A 12,241-nucleotide genomic window follows, 5' to 3' on the forward strand; every position below is an offset into this window, starting at 1 on the left:
TTGAATGACCCTGGTCACCCAAGCTATAGACAATTCTCTAGGCCAATGCGTTGCAGGCCTGGCCTGTGGTGCCAACGCCTCCAGGATGTAACCTTCAGGGCTTCGGAAGCGTTGGACACTGACCTCTTCTCCCAAGTCTTCGAAGCGTTGGACCCCTCGGACAAATTAACGATTATTAAAATCCTCACCTTGTTCTGTCCCTTATATGCATGCACTAAAGCGTGTATTATACGCTTGTGTGAACTGGATGTGTCTCTTGTCTACATCACTGTCCCATTGATAATTTTGAGGGGGAGTGGATTGGGTCCACAGCAGGGTACTGATAGATGCAATGTATTCCTTGCTGTTGTTGTATTTCGTGGTATTTCTTCTGCACACCTTTTATTCATTATACATTTAATTAATTACATTCTATTTTCCTATCTTTACATTGACAACAACTGCTGTTCACGAAGCGTGCGATAAATATAATTTGATTTGATGATGATAATCAAAGACACACAGGCAAGTCTACATCAGAATGACTGAAAAGCAATAGATTGAAAGCTTTGTAACGGCCTATTCAATGGGCAGACCTAAACAATACAGAGATGTTGTGACAGGCCCTGAAACCAAAAGTATTTTATTTTTTACAAATGTTGTTGATTTACAGTAGTTATGCAAGGACGTGGCACAACATTCTTGAATGGTGATGTGAGAGACTGATGAACAACTGTAGGAAGTGTTTGGTTGGTTTCACTGTGCGCAAACCAGTTGTTGAGTGAAATAATACTTTTTGCTGAGAGGCATTGGTGTTGCATTTTTTATTAAATAAATGAAGTATACTGTACGGTGCCAATCGTTTGTTATTTATTCTCTTAGATTCTCTTTATTTTTGTTGTAGGTTTTGGTCGAAGATCAGAAAACATTTATTATGTAATATAATTCTCATAATTATTATACGTTTTGTCTAATGACATGTATTATAATGATTTTTTTGAGGTGTCTGGTTATGAGTCTGTTAAATGAGAGTTGCAATTATGTTCTGTGAGTATAAAGATATTTGTGTTGGTGAGATTCCAAAACTATAATAGTAATTCTTAGTTTTATGGTCTGTTTAGAATATATTCTTTTACAGGGAAAAAAGCTATGATTTTTAAATTATTCATGTTAATAGAGAATCCTGGTTTTAATGAGTCCTCCTGAAGGAATAGGCCTCTTTAATAAACAGATACACTGATGAGCCAAAACATTATGACCCCCATCCTAATATGCTGTTGGTCTTCTGTGTGCTGCATAAACAGCACCGACCCGCTTAGGCATGGACTCTACAAGACCCCTGAAGGTGTCCTGTGGTATCTGGCACCAAGACATTAGCAGCCGATCCTTCAAGTCCTGTAAGGTGCGAGGTGAAGCCACCGTGGATCGGACTTGTTGGTCCAGCACATCCCAAAGATGCTCAATCAGATTGAGATCAGGGGAATTTGGAGGCCAGGTCAACACCTTGAACTCTTCACCATGTTCCTCAAACCATTTCCTAACAATCTGTGCAGTGTGGCACGAAGCATTACCCTACTGAAAGAGGCCACTGCCATCAGGGAACACCATTGCCATGAAGGGGAGTTTCCTGGTCTGCAACAATGTTTAAGTGGGTGGCACGTGTCAAACAGACGTCCACATGAATGCCCGGACCAAGAGCTTCCCAGCAGAGCATTGCCTAGAACATCACACTCACAAATCAGTGCATATTTAATATGTGTAAAAAAGCTAACTTCCTGGTATCATGCTGATCTGGCAGCTGCGGTCTGTGTTCCATGACTTCCTGGTATAAGAGACTTTACCTGGACCGACTCCTTAACTCCTCTTATCCTCTCTTATCCTTTTCACCATCACCTAATTACCTCATTCACACCTCACCGGAATCGTCATTCACACCACCTTACTAGTCGCTGTCACAGGGCTAAATCTGTGGATAATGACGCACCTGTCCTTGGGTATCGCTCTGAGACGGCCAGTTATCTGGGCTTTGCATGGGGACGCGATTACGTGTTCTACCACCGTTACACAAACAGATGGTAAAGAGGTCAGGCTGAAGTTCTCGGTCACTGTACAATATATTCTGTCAAGTGCAACCCTGGGTTCTTTGCTATAAAGTGCTGCTATTGGCCCTTTCATCATTCACGACATGCAATATGATGGTAATTAGGCATGGTTGACCTTTAAAGTGATTGAGTGATTTTGACCTTACAGTTAACATATAAACCATCGGGTTTCAAGCAGGTTTCTTGGGTTGGCACCTGGATTCGTCTTCCCATTCCTCACTGACCACACTGTTCAAAGTAAACCACCATGCATGCACTGTTCAAATGCACGTAGACAAATTCATGCCACATACAGTGAACTCCATTCGCACCTAGCCCCTCCCGAACTACGTCAGGTCTGTAAACTGTAATGTCGGTAATGAAACGGCCAATAGGCCTGAATGATTCTGGTGCAAACACCAGAAACACCAACATGTCTTTAACGTGAGACATGTAGAACTCTTTAATGTAACTCAACTCCACTGGCGGTTCCGGGCCCCAGGTAAAGGAGAATGACATTGAATTACCCGCAATCACCTCTGCCACCAATGGGCCCCTCAAATGAGATTATGGGCCTCTGAAACCTGTCAGTCGTTTGTGTGGTAATTAACGCCTAATTAAAGAAAGGGCAGATTCCATGCCATGGCACAAATGATACCATGGCCTAAGTGCCAACAAGGCCGTAAATCCTCCAGGACAGTAATCCTTCCGAAGAGCCAAAAGGATGGTATATAAGCCCTTGGGTAGTTAAGAAGCACGGATTGGACTACAGCAGTCAACTTCACAAACGCCTGTTACCCAGTGCAGGATGGCAGAGCCAGGAGTGTTTGCAGCCAGGCGGCACGAAGACACAACGAGAGAATCCGGCTTCGCCTACACCAACAGCAATAACACCAAAGGTAATCCACACTCTTGCCCGGGAGATTGTTTTTTCCTGGGGGGGATGAAAGTGGGTGATTCTATGTTTTCCTGAACATGAGGAATACAATTTAGGGGATTAGAGAAGGGTAAATGTGTTTTAGTTAAAGGGATGTTGCTTAAAGTCTACTTTCACAGTGTTGTCCCCTGAAGGTGATTTCAGACATTTGCGACTGGTGATGCTGGTGTGCATAACGACACGACCAATACAGATAAACGCTGGTGTCAGAAACAATTTACTAGGTCAATGCCCAAAAAAACATATGACGTTTTACATAGAAATTTTTCTTTTTTTAAAGTTTGCTTTTTATGCTACAGATCCTTTTGAAGGCCCCAACTATCACATTGCTCCAAGATGGGTCTACAATTTGGCAACACTTTGGATGTTTGTGGTGGTCGTCGCGTCAATCTTCACCAATGGCCTGGTACTTGTGGCAACTGCAAAATTCAAGAAGCTCCAACACCCTCTCAACTGGATCTTGGTCAACCTTGCTTTTGCTGATATTTTGGAGACAATTTTGGCTAGCACTATAAGTGTTTGCAACCAGTTTTTCGGCTACTTCATTCTGGGTCATCCAATGTGCGTCTTTGAAGGATTTACTGTTGCCACTTGTGGTAAGATACAGTCTTCAATAGATTACAATTTCATACAATGCTACATTGAAATGTTAATTGGCCTTTTAAAATGCTATAGCGTAGTGAAGATTATCATAATTTCTCTCATCTACTATAAATGTACATCTTATACAGGTATTTGCGGTCTGTGGTCTCTGGCTGTCATTTCCTGGGAGAGATGGATTGTGGTTTGCAAGCCCTTTGGAAATGTAAAGTTTGATGCCAAATGGGCCATGGGAGGCATCATCTTCGCCTGGATCTGGTCTGCTTTCTGGTGTTCTCCTCCCATCTTTGGCTGGAGCAGGTGAGATTTTCTCTTTGTTATTTCAAAACGTAATATTTTTTCTAAATGCAACATGCTTAATCCATTTATCCACCATCTCTCTTGCCTAACAAGGTACTGGCCTCACGGCCTGAAGACCTCGTGCGGACCTGACGTGTTCGGAGGCAATGAGGATCCGGGAGTGTTGTCCTACATGATCTGCCTCATGATAACATGTTGCTTCATCCCGCTGGGAGTGATCATTTTTTGCTACATGTTTGTGTGGTTGGCCATCCACGCTGTGAGTGATCTTTGAAATATATAAGCAATACAGAAATGGTCAAGAGTGTAATTTGACAATACATATTATGGTGGTTACATTTAATCATGTAATATTCCATCTGAATGAGCGCAGGTGGCTGCACAGCAGAAGGACTCTGAGTCAACGCAGAAGGCTGAGAAAGAAGTGTCCAGGATGGTGGTGGTCATGATTTTCGCGTACTGTTTTTGTTGGGGACCTTACACGACATTTGCCTGCTTTGCTGCGGCAAACCCGGGTTATGCTTTCCACCCTCTGGCTGCTGCAATGCCGGCATACTTCGCCAAAAGCGCCACCATCTGGAATCCAGTCATCTACGTCTTCATGAATAAACAGGTGGGTGTATTTGCCTGATGAACACATCAAGGCCATATCTAGTACTCCAGAAATACTGACGTCATGAGTCGCAGCCCACCCCCCCCATGCTCTCTTGACGATACATTAACTGTAATAGCCTTTATAGCCTTTATGATTTAAATGTTAAATTTAAACCCAGATAAAAACTGCTTCTGCTCTTTCATCACTTGAGTAATAAAAAAAGATAAACATTGAAAAGTTTATCACAATAGGCAGATATATTACAAGAAACATTAATCTATTAATGGGATTAATCTATTGGCAGGTCAGAAAGATAGGCTATACCCTCTGTGCCAACTGCCTGTCACGTTCTGTGTCTTCTCTCTGAACACCCCTGCCTGATAAATAAATATGTCAAACCAGTTTTATTTAATACAGTGAGGGATTTTTTTTTTTATCCACTGCTGATTTTGTATGTTTGCCCACTGACAAAGAAATGATCAGTCTATAATTTTAATTGTAGGTTTATTTGAACAGTGAGAGACAGAATAACAACAACAAAATCTAGAAAAACACATTTCAAAAATTTTATAAATTGATTTGCATTTTAATGAGTGAAATAAGTATTCGACCCCTCTGCAAAACATGACTTAGTACTTGGTGGCAAAACCCTTGTTGGCAATCACAGAGGTCAGACGTTTCTTGTAGTTGGCCACCAAGTTTGCACACATCTCAGGAGGGATTTTGTCCCACTCCTCTTTGCAGATCTTCTCCAAGTCATTAAGGTTTTGAGGCTGATGTTTGGCAACTCAAACCTTCAGCTCCCTCCACAGATATTCTATGGGATTAAGGTCTGGAGACTGGCTAGGCCACTCCGGGACCTTAATGTGCTTCTTCTTGAGCCCCTCCTTTGTTGCCTTGGCTGCGTGTTTTGGGTCATTGTCATACTGCTGGAATACCCATCCACGACCCATTTTCAATGCCATGGCTGAGGGAAGGAGGTTCTCACCCACGATTTGACGGTACATGGCCCCGTTCATCGTCCTTTTGATGCGGTGAAGTTGTCCTGTCCCCGTAGCAGAAAAACACCCCCAAAGCATAATGTTTCCACCTCCATGTTTGACGGTGGGGATGGTGTTCTTGGGGTCATAGACAGCATTCCTCCTCCTCCAAACACGGCGAGTTGAGTTGATACCAAAGAGCTCGATTTTGGTCTCATCTGTTCACATCACCCAGTTCTCCTCTGAATCATTCAGATGTTCATTGGCAAACTTCAGACGGGCCTGTACATGTGCTTTTTTGAGCAGGGGGACCATGCAGGCGCTGCAGGATTTCAGTCCTTCACGGCGTAGCGTGTTACCAATTGTTTTCTTGGTGACTATGATCCAAGCTGCCTTGAGATCAGTGACAAGATCCTCCCGTGTAGTTCTGGGCAGATTCCTCACCGTTCACATGATCATTGCAACTCCACGAGGTGAGATCTTGCATGGAGCCCCAGACCGAGGGAGACTGACAGTTCTTTTGTGTTTCTTCCATTTGCGAATAATCACACCAACTGTTGTCACCTTCTCACCAAGCTGCTTGGCGATGGTCTTGTAGCCCATTCCAGCCTAGTGTAGGTCCACAATCTTGTCCCTGACATCCTTGGAAAGCTCTTTGGTCTTGGCCATGGTGGAGAGTTTGGAATCTGATTGATTGATTGCTTCTGTGGACAGGTGTCTTTTATACAGGTAATAAACTGAGATTAGGAGCACTCCTTTTAAGAGTGTGCTCCTAATCTCAGCTCATTACCTGTATAAAAGACACCTGGGAGCCAGAAATCTTTCTGATTGAGAGCGGATCAAATACTTATTTCACTCATTAAAATGCAAATCAATTTCTAACATTTTTGACATGCTTTTGACACATTTTTCACCACTTCTCCTATGCTCTGGCTAAGACTCGTAGTCACCCAGAGCAAAACTGTCTCGAGCTGAAGAACCTGTGCATGAATTTCTTGTCCTGAAATAAATGTATTTTAACCCATCACAAATAATGCAGTTATCAAAGGAAACATGTTAACATAAATGTACACATTTCGAAACTTGACTCCTTATGTTCAATTATGTTTCTCTCTTGTCAGTTCCGCACTTGCATCATGCAGCTCTTTGGTAAGGCAGAAGATGATGGTTCTGAAGTATCAACATCAAAAACAGAGGTTTCCTCCGTGGCCCCTGCATAAACCCCAGACTTCCTACCTCTTGGAAACAAATAATGAACACTGAGATTTTCCAAATGGGACAGGACAACCACTTGTGTTTCATAAGCTAAACGTTCCCCACAACTTTTCAGAAGCTTTACCTCACACAGTTCCACTGTGTAAAAAAATACTAATGAAACCTAAATAGCTAATGGATCATCCCTGAGTGTTTTATAATCATGGGTATTCCCAGCAACCAGAGATGTGTAGCAATTGATTTGCATACTATAGCTATTGTGGCACATTGTCAGAATATGCATATACTACTGCTCTCAATGTCTGTGCAAGTGTCAAGGAATAAGTTGCCATCTTGAATGATATTCCCTTTACACTGCAGTCACTTGACAGTTCAGAACAAACAAAAATGAATAACTGCCATTGTAAGTAACCTAAACAAATATGGACACAATGTATGGTTTCGAAACTACTTACTTTTGAGGTAAGTTATATGTTAACATTTTGTAGTCCTCTTGCAATAAAAAAAAACACAAAAAAATTATCTGAAATACAAGTGCGTACACAACATATTTAATAATGTTTTTTTAGCAATTTTTTTAGACTTGCATACAAAAAATTACAAAAATAAAGATTACCTAGATTTTTGTGGTTAAAATAAATGTCATGCATGCATCAAAATGGAAATTCTTGCTCTGGTCTTACTTTCTATTTCTATACTGCTACCTTTTATCAAGGAGTGTTTACAAAATAAACTCACAAAACACACTCCATATGAAATCTATATATAAAGGAGTGGAAAAATTCCAAAAAGATACATAAAATTCTATCCGATTAACAGACTTTTACCTGCCATCAACATTTTTGCTAAGACCTTCCTGTCCTAGAAGAACAGGAGCTATTAACCATTAGAGTTTGGATGAACACTGCTTTCTCCCAAAGAAATATCAGTCAGAAGAGATAAAGATATTTCTGACTGCTCACATAGGTTACATCTTATGAACACTGTCTTACGAACACCGTTCTCACTCTGCTATACCATCTGGCATGTAGGGCAATATGTTCTCTACCCCTGCATATATTCCACAGTCCTTTTTTCTGGTACAGCTCTAATATATAGGTTTCACATTATTTATCTTTTTAAGGTGTCACTTTCTCTCATTCTTTCAGCTGAAGTGTATTGAGTCATTATGCATATTTCCTGTGGACAACTTTTTTTTTTAAGATTAGAAACAACCTCAAGTGTAACCTTTAGCCTTAATACACAACTCTAACAAGTCTGGGCCCCTTTTTATAGCAACGTAGTATTTAAATTACTTTTAACCCATTTAACCAATGCTCTGTCAAACAAGATTATGGTTCGGTCAGTCCTTACTAATTAGACATTTGTGGTAATTAACGATTAAGCAAAGAGTTCAGTTCATGCAATGTCACCAGTTAAACTAAGGCCTCAGTCCCAGCACTGCCCCAATTCTCCCGAGACAGTAATCCTTTCAAAATTCCCAAATGATGGTATAAAAGCCCTTGGGCAGAGGAGAAACACGGGTTGGACTTCAGCAGTCAGCTTCAGGAACTTCTGTTAACCCGTCCAGAATGGCAGAACCAGGAGTGTTTGCCGCCAGACGGCATGAAGAAACAACGAGAGAAACTATGTTCACCTACACCAACAGCAATAACACCAGAGGTACAGTACATGTTGTGAAGTGGATCGTCAGGGAGTTATTGCAGATTTACGGAGGGTGATGGTGTCCCTTCTATACTAAATAGTGGTATTGTGATCTTGTGCAGTCTCTTTGAGTCAGTTCATTTAATTAATAGCAGTTCATGCATTTTGATACACATTTTGTTACTCCATTCCGTTAATTTTTTATAAATTTCTAAATATTGTTTGCTGTTATCATTACTACTTTAGAATCAGGAATTAATATTATATTTATGTTAAAACAATTTGTATTGCTGGTCATTTTGCAGATCCTTTTGAGGGCCCCAACTATCAGATTGCTCCAAGATGGGTCTACAATCTGGCAACACTTTGGATGTTTATGGTGGTCGTCGCGTCAATCTTCACCAATGGCCTGGTACTTGTGGCAACTGCAAAATTCAAGAAGCTTCAACACCCTCTCAACTGGATCTTGGTCAACCTTGCATTAGCTGACATTTTGGAGACAATTTTGGCTAGCACCATAAGTGTTTGCAACCAGTTTTTCGGCTACTTCATTCTGGGTCATCCAATGTGCGTCTTTGAAGGATTTACTGTTGCCACTTGTGGTAAGATGCAGTCTTCAATAGATTACAATTTTATAAAATGCTACATTGAAATGTTAATTGGCCTTTTCAAATGCTATAGCGTATTGAATATTATCATCATTTCTCTCATCTAATAAAAATTTACATCTTATACAGGTATTTGTGGTCTATGGTGCCTGGTTGTCATCTCCTGGGAGAGATGGATTGTGGTCTGCAAGCCCTTTGGAAACGTAAAGTTTGATGCCAAATGGGCCATGGGAGGCATCATCTTCTCCTGGGTCTGGTCTGCGGGCTGGTGTGTCCCTCCCATCGTTGGCTGGAGCAGGTGCCATTTTCTTGTCTTTAAATTACCCAGAGTTTTGAAAAAGGAAATTGCTCAAAAGGAAATCGTGTCAACCCATTCAATCCGTATTTCCCCGCCCAGGTACTGGCCCCACGGCCTGAAGACCTCGTGCGGACCGGACGTGTTCGGAGGCAATGAGGATCCGGGAGTGTTGTCCTACATGATCTGGCTCATGATAACAAACTGCTTCATCCCCCTGGGCATTATCATCTTCTGCTACATATTTGTGTGGATGGCCATCCACGCTGTGAGTGACATCATAAATACGCTATGCATTTTCGATAAAACGTGGGTGTACCTGTTCAAAAGCTATACCGCTTAAATCTAACCATTCGATAATCCATCTGAATGAGCGCAGGTTGCCCAGCAGCAGAAGGACTCTGAGTCAACGCAGAAGGCTGAGAGGGAAGTGTCCAGGATGGTGGTGGTCATGATTTTCGCATACTGTTTTTGTTGGGGACCTTACACGACATTTGCCTGCGTGGCGGCGGCAAACCCGGGTTATGCTTTCCACCCTCTGGCTGCTGCAATGCCGGCATACTTCGCCAAAAGCGCCACCATCTGGAATCCAGTCATCTACGTCTTCATGAACAAACAGGTGGGTGTATTTGCCTGTTGAACACATGTATTTTGATGTGTCAATAATAATATTGTTGTTCACACTAGAACCGCCAGACCTTTTTTACCCCCTATAACCACAAGAGTAAACGCCGCTTGGAGTCATTAGCATTCGAAACAATTAGCATATACATTCTCCTCCGCAGCATCACTATCCAGCATCAGTTCATCTACTGGGTTATCATCAACCTACGCTATATAGAAGTATAAAACATAATGAATTACAGAATTTGTTTGTTTTAAATGCCTAATTAATTCGAAAAATACAAGAATGTGTTTGTATTGAAGGTATCAACATACGGAAAAAACGACTAAAAAGAATCCATAGAACAGGACGAGATCTGAAATGAATACGCTGTGAAGGTCTTGGCACGTCTCACCCGGGGGTTGTAGTGGGGCTATCGGGTTGACTTCAACGCCAATGCAGAGCTCTACTCTCGTGGATTATTGGCATATAAGACTGTTCTACAGGTGACATGAAGAAATTATCAAAAAAACAGAGAGGAGTTTTTAGAAAAAGACGAGGTCTGAAATGAATAGGCTGTGTGTGCGATTTAGTTTCTCTTTCCCTACGTAAATAATGTAGATTTACATTTGTAGATTTACAGTTGTAGATTTACATTTGCAGATTTACAGTTGTAGATTTACAGTTGTAGATTTACAGTTGTAGATTTACATTTGATGAATTAGCCTACACAAGCTGACTGTCCTATTGAGAAACGGTAACCTGTGATACGTAGCCTATATTATCTGTATTATGTTTCAATAATAGCCTAATTACGTTTTAATCTGGGAGTACCACGCATTCATCCATTAATGTCATGCATTCAGTGAGGGGTGATTAGCGCCTGGGTACCACTTGAGTACCAACGTTAAGTGGCGTGGGCTGTTGGCGGATTAGGTCGGAAAACAGGGTAAAAAAAACTGGTGAATCGTCTCAACGGAACAATGTAATATACACCTATTTATGAGAAATCATGGAAGGAGGGTGTAGCTTTCGAAATGACAGTTTTATTTTAATTACAAAACTCTTGTGTTAAAACGATTCATGTCTATGTGAGTGTAGACATTATCAAGCTCCTCTCCTTATTTTTGTTTACCTCTCTCTCTCGTCAGTTCCGTTCTTGCATCATGCAGCTCTTTGGTAAGGCAGAAGATGATGGCTCTGAAGTATCAACATCAAAAACAGAGGTCTCCTCCGTGGCTCCTGCATAAACCCCCGACAACATTATACCTGCTGGAAACAAATCTTGAACACTCTGATGAAATTTTCCACCTGGGACTTTTCAAATGTACAGTACATCCTCTTAAGTTTCTTAATAATTATTTCCTACAAGCTCTGTGAAGATTTTTAAGCTTTACCTCATTCAGTTGTCAATGTGTGTAAAAACATTACTCCCATTGCTATATGGACCACACTTAGGAGTTTTTAAATTACCCATATTCTTCAACAACCAAGTCTTCATAAGGTACTTGCTATGCATGCTTTGAGTGGCACGTTGTGGGAAAATAATACCTACCATCAAGTTCTGTCAAATAGTGTCTGTAATGGAGAACATTCCCTTCTCTCTGCAGACAGGGAATTCAAGACAGCTAAGGACAACATCAATTCTGATCATTTCAATTTTTGTGAATAATCAACATTTTAAGAAAACATGTTTTGGTAATGTATGAGGTAAACATTTTGTAGTCCTCTTGCAAATAAAAAATAAATAAAAAAATCATAATTAACTGATAATCCTGTATAAAATGTATTATACAATGTTTTTGTAGCTTTCTTGCTAATAAAAAACAAGATCATTAATGTTATTAAAATAAATGTCATGCATTCAGCAAAATGAATATGTCCTCTGATCTCACTTCATGTTTATTTATTGTAAACTTCTAATGACCTGTGACAATTGTTTATAGACCGAAATCTGTTATCCCATCACTAACTCTCAAGTACAGTAGATCACCTCACCAGTCAGACAAAGCAGGGGTTCACAACCCAGGACATTTCAACCCATCATTCTTTTATTCCTTGCTATTCCTGATGCTAGCTGACTAGAGAAACAAAGAACTGAAAGGATGCATTTCATCAATATTGATTTTATGTTTTAAGGGAGCACTTGAACATACAGCAGAATTCAGCAAACTTAACAACTTAAAAGTGCACTATGCAAGTTGTTATGCCACCAGTTGGCAGTGAGTTGAATATCGGTGTTATATATTATATATATTAGCATCTGACACTATAATTAGTAATTACGAGCATACTGACTGGTCTGTAGCAGTGTCACCTCCAACCATGGATGCTGAAACACCGACTTTCCTTTCAGATGGGGTCGCAGTTGATGGGCCCTTTCCATAACTACGGAACGCAGAA

At 40.9% G+C, this 12,241-nt stretch overlaps 2 protein-coding genes across 2 annotated transcripts; both read left to right on the top strand.

Annotated features, from left to right (window-relative positions):
* The first annotated feature begins 2,794 nt into the window (after positions 1-2,794).
* On the top strand, positions 2,795-7,218 carry LOC105028955 (red-sensitive opsin). Its single transcript, XM_010902023.4, has 6 exons — positions 2,795-2,959; positions 3,297-3,593; positions 3,729-3,897; positions 3,991-4,156; positions 4,271-4,510; positions 6,594-7,218. The coding sequence occupies exons 1-6, from the start codon at positions 2,869-2,871 to the stop codon at positions 6,690-6,692; spliced, it is 1,062 nt and encodes a 353-aa protein (XP_010900325.1). The 5' UTR covers positions 2,795-2,868; the 3' UTR covers positions 6,693-7,218.
* Positions 7,219-8,180: 962 nt separating this feature from the next.
* LOC105028956 (red-sensitive opsin) lies at positions 8,181-11,600 on the top strand. Its single transcript, XM_010902024.5, has 6 exons — positions 8,181-8,349; positions 8,637-8,933; positions 9,069-9,237; positions 9,337-9,502; positions 9,614-9,853; positions 10,990-11,600. Exons 1-6 carry the CDS (start codon positions 8,259-8,261, stop codon positions 11,086-11,088), a joined length of 1,062 nt encoding a protein of 353 aa, XP_010900326.1. The 5' UTR covers positions 8,181-8,258; the 3' UTR covers positions 11,089-11,600.
* The last annotated feature ends 641 nt before the right edge of the window (positions 11,601-12,241 follow it).

The sequence above is a fragment of the Esox lucius genome, chromosome 18, assembly GCF_011004845.1.
Source record: "Esox lucius isolate fEsoLuc1 chromosome 18, fEsoLuc1.pri, whole genome shotgun sequence".
NCBI lineage: Eukaryota > Metazoa > Chordata > Actinopteri > Esociformes > Esocidae > Esox > Esox lucius.